The sequence below is a fragment of the Brachionichthys hirsutus genome, chromosome 15 (assembly GCF_040956055.1).
Source record: "Brachionichthys hirsutus isolate HB-005 chromosome 15, CSIRO-AGI_Bhir_v1, whole genome shotgun sequence".
In the NCBI taxonomy this organism is placed as follows: Eukaryota; Metazoa; Chordata; class Actinopteri; order Lophiiformes; family Brachionichthyidae; genus Brachionichthys; species Brachionichthys hirsutus.
The window spans coordinates 9,494,226-9,506,889 of record NC_090911.1 but is presented as its reverse complement, the minus strand read 5'-3'; the positions used below and the strand labels follow the sequence as shown (position 1 = coordinate 9,506,889).

At 47.8% G+C, this 12,664-nt stretch overlaps 1 protein-coding gene across 1 annotated transcript; it reads right to left on the bottom strand.

Moving 5' to 3' along the window:
- Window positions 1-2,653: 2,653 nt before the first annotated feature.
- Window positions 2,654-5,365, bottom strand: tm6sf2a (transmembrane 6 superfamily member 2a). Its single transcript, XM_068749182.1, has 10 exons — window positions 5,274-5,365; window positions 4,290-4,393; window positions 4,098-4,195; window positions 3,899-4,002; window positions 3,724-3,806; window positions 3,520-3,644; window positions 3,341-3,442; window positions 3,153-3,245; window positions 2,935-3,054; window positions 2,654-2,863 (listed from the first exon to the last, which is right to left on the bottom strand). Exons 1-10 carry the CDS (start codon window positions 5,363-5,365, stop codon window positions 2,654-2,656), a joined length of 1,131 nt encoding a protein of 376 aa, XP_068605283.1.
- Window positions 5,366-12,664: the final 7,299 nt, after the last annotated feature.

Here is a 12,664-nt window from a genome sequence, read left to right as displayed (position 1 = left end):
TTACTTCATAGAAACGATGTAACATAATTTTTCTTTTTCAACTAGTATCTAAACAATGAACTACTCATTTAATTGCCTCTAATCTTTGTATTGTAAATATTGTGTCATTGGCTAATCCCTGATCAATAGCTGGACCTTGTCCAGTCAAAGCCGTCCCCATAAGCACTCTCAGATAATGAACGTCCCATTGACCGATGGTCTGGATGGGATTATACAAAACCGTCTCCAGATAATCACTTGATTGTACGCGAGTAATTTTTGCACGGCTACATTTACAGATGGGTAGAATGTCACTTTTTATTCTTGTCCCTTTGGTATTTGATCGGTCAGCCCACTCCCCCTTTTTTGTTGTTGTTATGTGTTCTTATGGCTTTTTGTCCTGCTGATGTATTTTCCATTCTTAATAAAGTGAGAAAATGAAGATTTCAGGTTTGCACCATGTACCTTTAAATTGCCTCCAACAAGGAGGTTGTTTTTGACCCTGTATGTTTGTTTGTTAGCAGGATTACCTAAAAACTGCTGGATGGATCTTGATGGGAAAAGAAATCTGAAGATGGGTCTTGGTCTAACTTAGATGAGCACAATCCGGATACCCGTCTGGATACCAAAATATCTGGATTTTCCCATTTACTTATAATGGGGGCATTTTCAAAATCATATCTTGTAAAATATGCATTCAATTCACTCACCAAAAATCACAGTCATAAAGGGGTCCGATATGCACTATCATGAAAAACGTCTTCTGGATCTGATCCAGAAAGAGGTCAGGAAGAAATATTAATTAACATTAAAACTCCATTTACAGATTCAGAACTCTGATTCACTTTTACTTTTTATGGTTGGTGTCTAAAGATACCAAGAACCATTAAGAACCTTTTGCTGATGTTCCAGATCACCATGTGGACGGTGTAAATCCAATTAGCAGGGAAATGAGCCGCTTGGCGGAGGTCTGCGCTCTCCGAGTGCTGTTCTAGTTAGCTGCATCATCCACTATTGTTTACTGCTCCAGACTGATAAACATACACAACCTGGACCTCTATCAGGTTCGATCATGGCATGCATTTGCTGTGGCACCGGTTGGATAAGCTCAAGCATCGTTACATTTATTTCCGTCCGGAGTCGTATTTATTTTTCGTCAAGGTCTCGTATTGCTGATGGGAGAGTCGCGTCAAGTCTTCTCCAGCATGCTCCACAGACTCTCAGTGGGGTTCGGGCCTGGACTCTGTGGCGGCCAGTTCATGTGTGAAAATGAAGTTTCACGCTCCCTCAACCACCCTGTCACAATTTGAGCTCGACGAATGCTGACGCTGTCATCTTGGACTATAGTCTGTGCACTCAGGGAAGAAAAAAAGTCCAGGAATTCAGTTTATTCAGGTCAGCTGACTAAATTTTTTAGGCACGCAACATTTCCAAACTGCAATTTGACCAACTGAAGCAACCCCAGATAATAACTTTTACATTCCAAGGCACAAAGTGTGTGCCTGAAATGAGCAAATGATAGCACAGAGCCCCAATCAGTTCAAAAGAACACCAAAGCCTCGCCATAAAAATGAACACGGACCTTTGATTTGTTTTTTTTTATAGCTAAACTGAAAAGTTGAACTATCTAAGCATGAATTTAGAAATACTACGGCATAAATCCAAACCCCGGATAATCTAGTTTTTAAATGTGCATTTTTTTTTCAGAAAATTGGATTTAAAACTTGTTCTCTATCTCTATAAAAAAAACTATGCATAATAGTCAACTATAAAATACGACCGCTCCGACAATGACTTTCCAGTGGCAGCCAACACAAAAGTCGATCGAGCCGTGGCCAGCTGCCATGTTAGCGTGTGTGTCTACTGTAAATCCAGAGTTCACATCTTATCACTCGGAACACCAACGTGAACCGGACCAATGTTTCAACGCAATAAAGGACACGATGACATCACCAAGTCCCGTCTGACAAACCGCTCAGACGTGACCTCATGAAAGTAACTGAAGATCAGACTGATGCAAACGTAGAATAACTAAATACCATTCGACAGCTCAGCAGAAATCTCCTGGACCCCATGTCCAGGTGAAATCTTGGTAAATTTATGGAACAGCAGCGACACCAGTTTGAGGGTCCGTTTTAGAACAGAATCCGAGTCCGTGACTGGACCCAAAATGAAGCACGATTGGAACACGCTGCCTTCATATGTTTTTTATTCGTTTCAGCTTTAGTTGCGGCTCCAGTGGCGTATTTCACAATGCAAGGTGCCAGCATCACGTTCTCCGAGTAACACCTACAATCTTTATCAGAAACGCTTCAATCAAGCAGTTTCAATCAAACAACCAGCAGAGGAGTGGATCTGCGAAAAGGTGAATAAAAATGGCTGCCACCCTCCTGATTTGCAGGGGGAATAACTGGGTTTCTGTACAAGTCACCTTAAAGCTGCGCAGGCTGATTCCAGTCACGTCGATCAGCAGCCTTATCAGGGTCCAATAGTCCATGCAGGGAGTGCTGCCGCTGCACTATGTGGCTGATTTTCAACAGTTGGCTCAGAACAGCAATTTTAACATTTCCTGCAGGCTGCCCCCCCCAAAAAAAGGTGTTTGTCTAACGCAGTTTGCGCCACATCGAAAGTCACGAGTCCTGTCGCATCGGGAGGTGATCTGTGAGGGTCCGGCCTAATTTTTCTTCTTCTCACCGTTGAGCCGTCCTTTAGAAACAGATTTCATGAAATAAGCAGGGAGGGTGTGGCAGCGCAGCGCCAGCAGAGTCGGTACAACAGCCAGCAGCACATTGAGGCCGATAACGGGCCACCACTTGTCTGACGGGACTCGGTACGTGAAGGGAGTGCGAGAGTGCAGAGAGGCTCCGATGTGGCACCACTGGCTCTGGAAAGATAGCAGGGAAAGATCACTTTACGGCGCATTTTTAATTAAAGGACATTAAAAATCACGGTCACCTGAGCCATGGCTCCAGCAAAGACGGTGGTCAAGTCCAGCATCCAGCTGCATCCAGGTGTTTGCAGACCGTAGATGAGGGCGGCTAGCAGGGGCACGGCGTAGAACGAATGCACCAGCATCTGCAGAAACGACGCACAAAAGCATCCAGCGGCATCACAGTCGGGAATACTCGACTTAATCAAGGGCGGACCCGTTTAGATTTCCCCTCTGCACTGACCATAACCCTGGAGAAGCCAACCGGGTCTTTGAGGTAGGGCTCATATTGGTAGATGTAGGAGAAACAGAAGTCAAGGGAACAGTCCAGCACCACCTGGAGCAGAGCAGCGGCGGTTAAACTGGAAGACGAGGCGTCTGATCTCACATCAGAGATCAGATGGGGAAAGCTTCCATGTTTGTTTGACTCACAAAGGCTCTGAAAACGGAGAAGGCGGCTGCTCCGACTAAGAGAAGCGAGAACAGCAGGTCAACGGGTCGAGAGATCAGACTTTTATCGTGCTCCGCTGAAATCTACGACAGAGAAACCACCTCCGTTAGCTGTTGCTAAAACTCTACGGAGAATGAGGTCAAAGATCGCTGGAACGGACCTTGTCTGCTTTGATGATCGCCACCTGTCTGGGTCTGTTGAACAGCACAGACGCCACCCAAAACGGCGCCACGAAGAAGGGGACGTTCCTCACGAAGGCCGGCCAAAGGTTCGACCCGTACTTCCCTAAATAAAGGACACCATCAACAGAAACAGCCACACACACACACACACACATCACCCTGTTCAGGTAAGCAGCCCCCACCGATGACCACCCCCGGGATGAGAACGATCTGATGGGCGATGGAGGAGCCCGCCCACAGCAACCCCAGGCTGCGATAGGACGTCCTGTGGAGAGAGCGAGAGAAAACACAACAGGTCTCACCCTGTAGCCTGATTGGATGAGGACAACGCCGACGGGCTGCGGCGCCACATCTTACCCTTTAAACATGCGGCGGATGGCGATGAGGAAGAGGGTGAAGTGAACGGCGCCCTCCCAGTAAGACATCATCACAGCGTGGGCGCTACTCAGATGAGGCTCACCCTGAGGAGGAGACGCCAGAAACACGTGATCAATCTGAGATTTGGATTACCAAACCAGTCGTGTGTGTGTGTGTGTGGGGGGGGGGGGTCTCTTACCATCTTTAGGTAGAAGCGCATGAAGCCACGGATGAAGCCATCCTGCTCTAGAGCATTCGTCAGCCCCACCAAGCAGGTGAAGGAGAACTCCCCAAATACTGCACAGACAGAAAGGTCCCATGAATAAGAGCAAACCGCCGTCGGATCACGCCGCCGGACCACGCCGTCGGATCACGCTTTGTCTGGTCGTACCGTAGAACAAAGGGTCCACGCTGGGCTTATTGTGCACGAGCAGGTGGAGGAGGAGAAGAACTGATCCCAGGATAACTATTCCCACTCCCAGGATAGGCAGAGGTCTGGACAGGAACGGTGACAAATGGTCAGACAGGCTGTATACGATGGAGCAGGAATTCTGATCGCCATTCCAGACGCTTCCCTGCTTCACTTTCACTTCTGATATTAAACCGAGTGTGTTTTAGGACATTATGACGGATAGGTCTGCCGTTTTCTGACATTCGAAAAACAAACATCTGAATTCATCAAGAAAATTATTGGACAATTACTCAATAATGAAAATAAATGTGACAGCAATAATTTTAACACATTTATCATCTTGTTAGGGAAAGAAATGGTGAGAAGTGAAAGATTTGGGTCATAAACAACTGTAGAAACTATTTCGTGCCAGCTGTTTGCTTTTTGGTAAAGTCAAAACTTTAAGTTTGACTCATTCACAGATTTTTAAGGTTTTGTTTGGTTAAAAATATATATAAATATTTTTAGTTGTGATTAAGAAGAAGCTCCGGGCTCACGTCTGGATCACATTTGGAAGAGAGTATCTTTCCCAGAGTTCAAACTAAAAATGAACTATTTAAGGCAAAAGTCATTTTGTTTGCATGGACAGACTTTAGACACTTTTTTGTTTTTTGCGTGGGAAAAAAAAAAGCTCCCTGGTCTCATGACATACAAAAAATTAACTAACTCTAAGGAGATTAATTTAGAAGATATAAATATTACTTTTAAAGCTTTTGACGAATCTATTAATTCACTTTAATGCCTTTTAAGGTGTCATATTTCCACACAACCCGCTGGATCGTTCAGAGTTGAAGAGAATCGTGTTTTCTGTGGCTGGATTAAGTCAACAGAAGCTAAATCAGGTTATTTCAGGATAAACACCGCTTCTGTTGAAGCTCGGCTCCCATCGGGAGGAACGCGCTCAGAGAGCGAACGGACACTTACTCCTGGAGCGCAGGGGCGTTGTTCAGCGCGAACAAAACGCACGGAGCCAGGAGGGACAGGAGGAGCACGGAGACTTCAGCCGGAGGCTTCATGTTTTACTTTTAGTCTTCTTCTGAATAGTAAAAAAAAGAGATTCAACGTCCAGACATCAAAAAGCCCGATGGCGACGCGGCGCGTGCCAGACGCGTCCTCCGCGCAGAGAAGACAGGTGATGTCCGAAAGGAGCGTCACCTGTTGCCTTACCGAACGGCTAATATGTCTGCTATCTGAGAAGGTCTCAAAGTTCATCCCAAGAGAAGCGACGGTCTTAAAGGGAGACCGATGACAGGTCCAGATAACGGACCCGCGCGTGACGCACGAAATGCGCATTTGTCTTGAAGAAAACTGTCCAAATCGAGGTTAGTGGGCGTAATTAAGCAGCTGAGCTCTCAGCTGGGTGAGTCCGTCCTACCTGGGGGGTCATCCACCGCTACTGTTTGTACAGATCGCCACCTGGTGGACGCAAAAACGTGTTCGAGTCCCACCATGTATCAGGTTTAAATGTGGAATATTCCTGCTTTACATGCTGCATCCACCTCCTTCATTTCCCACCAGAGGTTTTCTGTGGGATTCAAGTCAGGCGATTTGAATCCGGGAGCTCTTCTGAAAACAAGCCTCGGTGGACTTTGAGTTCTGCTTGGGGTCATTTCTTTCGTTCTGAACATCCGGCGATGCCCAAGCTTCAGCTTCTTCACATGTTGCAGGGTTCCGATGTCCCAGGAAGCAACTTTTAGAAGAAACAAAGCCTTTTTTTAAACGCATATATATATTATATAGTTTTAGTGTATATGAGATGATTCTGTAAAGAAAAGTTAAATTATAACTTGATCACTGCTCGTTGCTTTTTTGGCTCCTGTGGCCCCAGATGGTCGGTCCAGGAGCCATCTGTTCCGTTCGGTTTGAGATTAAGAACTCCTCCCTCTCATGTCTCTGATGATTAGTTTCCGGATTATATCTGAGAGGGAACAAAGTCGGAGCAAAGATATTCTTTTTTCCAGTCTGGGTCATCATTGTTTCACTTCCTGGAAAGTTTCTTGGCAAAAGTCTCAAACTATACTTGATTCTGCACACTATCAAGTACGAATATGACCCTCTGCAGACCCCCCCCCCCCCCCCCTCATGGATGCATTACATTGGTGGAGGAGGCCTACATCTAATGCACCTTTATCTTCTGCAGCAAAGCGGCTGAAGAGGATTAATGCTGCTGTTGCCACAGAAACTTGGTGACCAGTGGAAAGCGAGAAAAGAGAGGGGGGGGGGGGGGGGGGGGCGGTGCAGAGGCTAGAGGAGGACAGAGCGAGACAATCCAGTCCAACACAAAGACTCTCCTTTGCCCACACAACAGACACACAAAGCCTTCGGAGGTGACACCGAGTCCGCCTCCATGTGGCATCCGCTGATCATCGGCATCATGACCGTCAACACCTCCCTCACCGTCGTCTACTGGGCCTTTCTCCTGGGCGACGCCTACTTCAAGTGGGTGATGGAGCCAGAAGACAAACCCAAAAAGTTGGTCACCCCAGCCTGAGGGCGTCGCCGTCCGCGTGGGGCTGAGCCGATGACCGGGACGCCAGTCTGCACGAGTAGAACAGCCGTCAGAGCTTTCTGTGGCGACTTCTAGATTTCCTGGACTCACTCGCTTATCGCCTGTTGAATCAAACCGAATCCATCCTGCAGGTGAATGAGGGGGGGGGGGGGGGGGCACGCTGCTCATTCATTGGCTGCCGTTTGTAGGTGAGCTACACCTTTACTGTCGATGCATCTATCTTAATGATCTTTATCCTGTTTTACTGGCATCATCAGAAAGTGTTTTACTGGAATGCATGTTAGAGGTGTGTTTAATGCACATTTAAGGTTTGGTTTAGGAGGAGCAGAACATTTTTAAAACACACCTCTAAAAAATTATTCATTTTATTGAAGAGAAAGTGTTGAATCCATGCGTCCCTACTAAAGTAGCCACTGAGCATATATTGATTCCCTCTGTGATTATCGTCCTGAGCCGCCCCCCCCCCCCTCCGCGTCTGCTCGGGAGCTTCAGGTGACGCCAGGCTAGCGCCGTGCTCCATTCGGCTTTGTGATGACTCACGTTGAAAGGCGTCGCTGACGAGAGGTGTCAATCAAATCCCTGTCAGGGATTATTAAAGGACAGACAGCAGACAAGCCGGGACTCTCCCGAGACGCATCCAGGGACATCCAGGGACGCCACGCGCTCGTCTTCATCCACCTTCGTTCCTTTTGCGTCCAGCTCTCCTGTTCGGCTTCCAGAGCACCATGACGGAGGACTTCTACTGGGGCCTCCACCCGGTCTCTTGGTTCATCCTCTTCGCCAATGTCGCCATCACCATCATTGAATGGCAATTTCTCATTTCTCAGTTTATGAAAGTTACCAAGTCGAAACAGAACGAATCCACGCCTCAGTGAAGCGACGAGCGACCTGCGACCCACCGGGACGACCTGTGAGGAAAAGCTTTTCACTGCCCGACGTCTGTCCAGAGTCGTCGTCGTTTGCGTGATATAACATTCTGCCATTTCTTTCCTCCACAAGCCAGAGAGAAGAGCTGAGAAGTCATTTCAAATTCCCCCTTACAAGGTAAGGAGTCACCTTCCTCATCTGTGGCCTCCCTCCTTTCATCCAAACTGTGTTCATCCTCTCATCCTTTATGTTAGAAACGGACTCGGGGTGTTGATTTTACTTTTCCGCGATGCAGTTTTCCCTCCCACAGAGATGCCGATTGGCCACAAATCTCCGATAACATTTTTTGAAATATCACCGCCTGCTGTGTTGTGAAGGAAATGAGCCGTGGAAATGAGGCGCAATATCAGTGAAATACGTGACAGGACATTTATAGAGCAGAAGAAGCGGACCTGCTGTGCTTAAGATGAATTTAAAGTGTGGCATATCCATAAAGCAATGAAGTCGTGGAGGACCTTAAGCCTCTTTCGTGTGTTACTGTCCACCTCTGTTGGATCACGTCTCTAATCCCTGCAGATGGAAAGCCGATATTGTCCCGTGACGAACTCAATCCTATTAACTCTGTCTGTCCTAAATTCATCGCACTCCTCGCTCCTGTGAAAAAAAAAAAGAAAGTTAGAAGGAGGAATGCTGGGATTTAGGTCTAGACAAAAGATTAAAGGAATTGGTGCGCTTGTGGTTCCACATCTCTGTTGTCCGGTGGGCTACATTTTTAAAGCGCTGCTTCCTGACACAGCTCATGGTCCCGTTTTTGAACCACCTTGACATTTGCATCAGCCCCCACATCTCATCTTTTATATATAAAAACTGCAACTCTTTTTTTTTTTTTACACCCAAACACTCTCCCTCCTCGTCTCGTCCCGTTTCCCCAAGTTTCCACGGCGACGACGAAGGAGCTGGGATCAATCTGAGCCCCTGGAGCTTCTTCTGCATTCTTTCAACACACTATCCCGTTAAAAGGCAGCCTCCATTTGTCAGAACCATGAACCGACTGCCAGTGGCGTCCCTGAACGCCTCGGGGCGAGCCCTGCTCCTGAACCTCACACAGCTGGGGTTTGAGCACCGACGGCTCCTCCAGCTGTCCAGGAGGAAGGAGGAGGCGTACTTTCTGGACTACATCCCCCCAGCAAGAGATGCGATCGCTCTCCCGCGCAGCGTAGTCTACGTCCTGATCGGGGTGGCGCTGGTTTTAGTGGCCACTTATGCCATAGTGGGACATCTCATTAAAGCCCTGATGCATGACCTGGCAGGTAACAGCTAGAGACCTTCTCTCCCGCTGTCTTGTGGTGTGATTGAATCATTTCACTCCAAACCGCCATCAGTGGTTTGTCCTTTCCTTTTTTTCCCCTCCGCCTTTTGGACGATCGAAGTTCTCAAGGATTTACCCAAAACGTATTCAAGGAGGCCAGACCTTTTAGACGCAAAAAATATTTTTACAATTTGTCGCCCTCTGATGGGAAACTCCACTTCCCTTTTAGCAAACCGGGCACATTCAAATCAGGGGGGGGGGGGTTCTGATCATCGCTCCAAAATGCACACCTTCAATATGAGCTGGCGAAAAGTTTTTCCAAATTCAGTCATCATCAAGTGTTTCCACAATTGCTGTTGCTATAGCCTCCTAGTTAGCAACCTGCCGGAGACCGTAAGGTGTTTCATTTCATTTCATTCCCCCCCCCCCCCCCCACCTCCTCACAGACTGGATTCTCGGCCCCAAGCAAGTTCATGTTGGTGCAGAAGAAGGAGGAGCAGAAACAGAAGAGGAAGAGCGGCGACTGAGCGTTTCCAGTAGCCCGATGGAGAACGACGAGCTGAACACGGAGACGGAGAAGGACGGGCTGCTGCCTGGTCTCCTCCATCCCTCCGTCCATCCTCCGTTTCCTGCTCCTCTGAGAAGCGCCTTCACTTCATGCCACCCCGGAACAAAGAGGATGTCTACTCATAGTGTTACCTTCGCCTCCCCTCAGCAGCCCTGACGTCACTTCCCTTTGAAATGTCGCACTCCTCCCGGCGTCGGCGTCGCTCTAGATGTGTCGTATGTGGGTTATTTTAGTTTGTGCTTATTTTGCTCACAACAAATGCCGTAATCGCTTCTGAAATTTGATAGTTGTTCGAGATAAATTAGAAATTGTTCGCTGCCCTGAACAATTATTAATGTTAAGAAATGTCTATTCTGCACGACATGAAGATGTTGATGGAGTGTAAACTGTTAAAAAAAAATAAAAAATCGCAACTTTACATTTAAATTGAACATTTTACAACTTGAAACCACAAATGAAAGAAGATGTTCTCTGGGAATACTTCGCTCCATTGCGCCGTGACCTTCGTGCGTTTTCCTCACTGGCCAGTCGCTTTCCTGTGATGTCACTGTGTGAAAAGAAAATCCGTTTTCCTGTTTGCCTGTCGGACTGATCTCATCTCCAGTAAACAGCTGACTCATACCAGAGTGTCGCTCTGTCGTTTCTGTGTCCGTTAATCTGAGCTACCTGCCTCTAATCCCCGAGTGAAGGTCAAGGTCAATTACATACTGTTCAGTCATGATGGAAGGAGATAGATGGATAGATGGATAGACAGACAGCACATGGTTTTCCATACGCATCATCTTAATACCTCATTAAGTAACTGCTGGCAGCATTGTTCCTCTGACCTTGAACGCCTCAAACTGCTGCAGCTAATCTGATTTCCATCTGCGTCGCTCCACAAGCAGACAGATATGGAAATGTGTCGAGAAACAAATTTACAACAGGCGTCGTGTTTATCCTGGAGGGGTGCTGACGCAGTGATTGGTAGGATTTTGCCTGCTAGTATTTATTTCACCTTCTGGCTGCTGAGCCTTTCGGTTGTTCCTGCAGGGGATCCTGCACAGGTACGCCTTTAAGGTCGGAGAATATGTATTGGTTTTGCGTGGACTAATCTGTGAACCCCCGGCTTCATCTGAGACGCTGAGGCATCGAGTGGATTACCTGGTCGACACCAGATTCAAAGCCGCCCAGACAGCAATGGAGCCGCCGGTGGATCGCCTGAAGATTCACCACAAGGAAGAAGACGGGACGGTGTTCTTTGAGAGCTACGTGCCCCCCTCGCGGGATGCCGTCCACCTGCCGACCTACGCCATCTACCTGATTATGGCCGTCTTTGTCTTGCTGGGTGTTCTTTACGCCATCATTGGCCACCTCATCAAAGATCTCGTCCATGACGTTGCAGGTTTGTGGGCAGACTTGTAGGTTCTTTAGCTTGTTTCAGTCATTGAATGTCACGCCTCTCACTCCTCTGCTTTAAAGACTGGCTGCTGGGGGAGCAGCCTGAAGAACTGGTGGTGAACTACTGCGAGGCGAAGGATAAGTTCATGGCAGACTGGAGCCCAGAAACCTCCCCGAGCTGGAGGCGCTGGCCCGGGCGGAGGAGAACAAGGTGGTGGACAGAGATTTTATTCCACCTCCCGCCATTTGGATCATCTCTACAGAACCTCGAGGGAGCCGGACCGGCCCTCGCGTTGTGTTTGGGAAGAGGACTTAATGTTTGACGGAGACCCCCCCCCCCCCCTCACTGAATATAATGTCATGTGACTGTTTGAGGATGCAAATAAATAAATGATAGTTTTTGGAACCTTGAAGCTTCACTGTGAGGACAAAGTGGTCTTACGACGACCTCTAGTGGACGTTTATGTCACTGCAGTTAATTTGAGGTCATTCCGGCACACAAATGGGAGAACACGAAATTAAAGTGTTGCGTATATCTGCCTAGAAATCTCAAAGATTTAAAATGCAAACCAGATATTTTAGAGATTTCTAAAACCATTCCAGTAAAAAAAATCCATGTAAATGATGTTCACTTTTACAGCTGCTGGGGCCTCGGGCTCTTTATCCTCCTCCTGATGAACCGGGTCCTGAACCACCTACAAGGACGCTGACTGCACTAACCGTTAACCCATCCAAGTCTTTCTCAATGGAATAATCTCAGTGTCTTTTTCATTGAAGTGAGTTAGTTCAGCAGAGGAGGAGGGGCCTTTTGGGAATAACTGGATTAGCAGAGTCCCTTAAAAGTCGTGCTTTGAAACTCCTGATATTCAAATAAAATAATTGGTATTTGTTGGATCAATCATTTACACCTCAGCTTCACGGCTGCAGCTCAGATAAGATCGAGCTCTATACTCAAGACAAGATGCTGATCTGTGGCCTCTATCAAGATTACCTTTGCTAAAGCTTAAAAGATTACAACAAATTTTTAATAGATCAAATCAGCAGCAGCTTCTGCAAGTGGAACGGGATCCTCGATAACAGATCAATAAATCAAGGAGTGGCCGGTCAGAATGTCTGCTGATAAATAATACAATGATCGATCCATGCTGCTGGTCTGTTTGTGAATTGATCTGCGACCCGCTCGTCCAGCGGGGGGGGGGGCTCTGTGTTCATTCGTCAGCCTCACATCCTAACACGCGCACGCACCCCCCCCCCGCGCGCAAACGGCGGGTCTACCGCTCGTGAACATGTTCGTGTTCGCGCGTTCTCCGAAGAGGATGACGGAGATTTGACGGCATGGACGGCCGCTGATTAACGGAGTAGCCTTGATGGATTGGAGCTCATCGCCGCCGGAGCAGATCGGGGGAGAGTCTGAGAGGTGAGGGGGGAGGATGGGGGGGCGCTGCGCTATTGCGCGCATTGGGTATTCTAACGCGACGCTGGTTTATTAGCCGGGATTCGACCACTGCTTTCTGCTTTATGTGGTTGTTTATTGTGTCACTAGTGGACTTTGTGTCGCTCAGTCAGTCTCACATCCCACCGGTGTCGGCAGAGAGAAGCCCCCCCCTCCCTTTAGAGGTGACTGAAGCGCAACGCTGTAGACGTCATGCATGCAGAGATATGGATCCACCGGTGATGAAGAC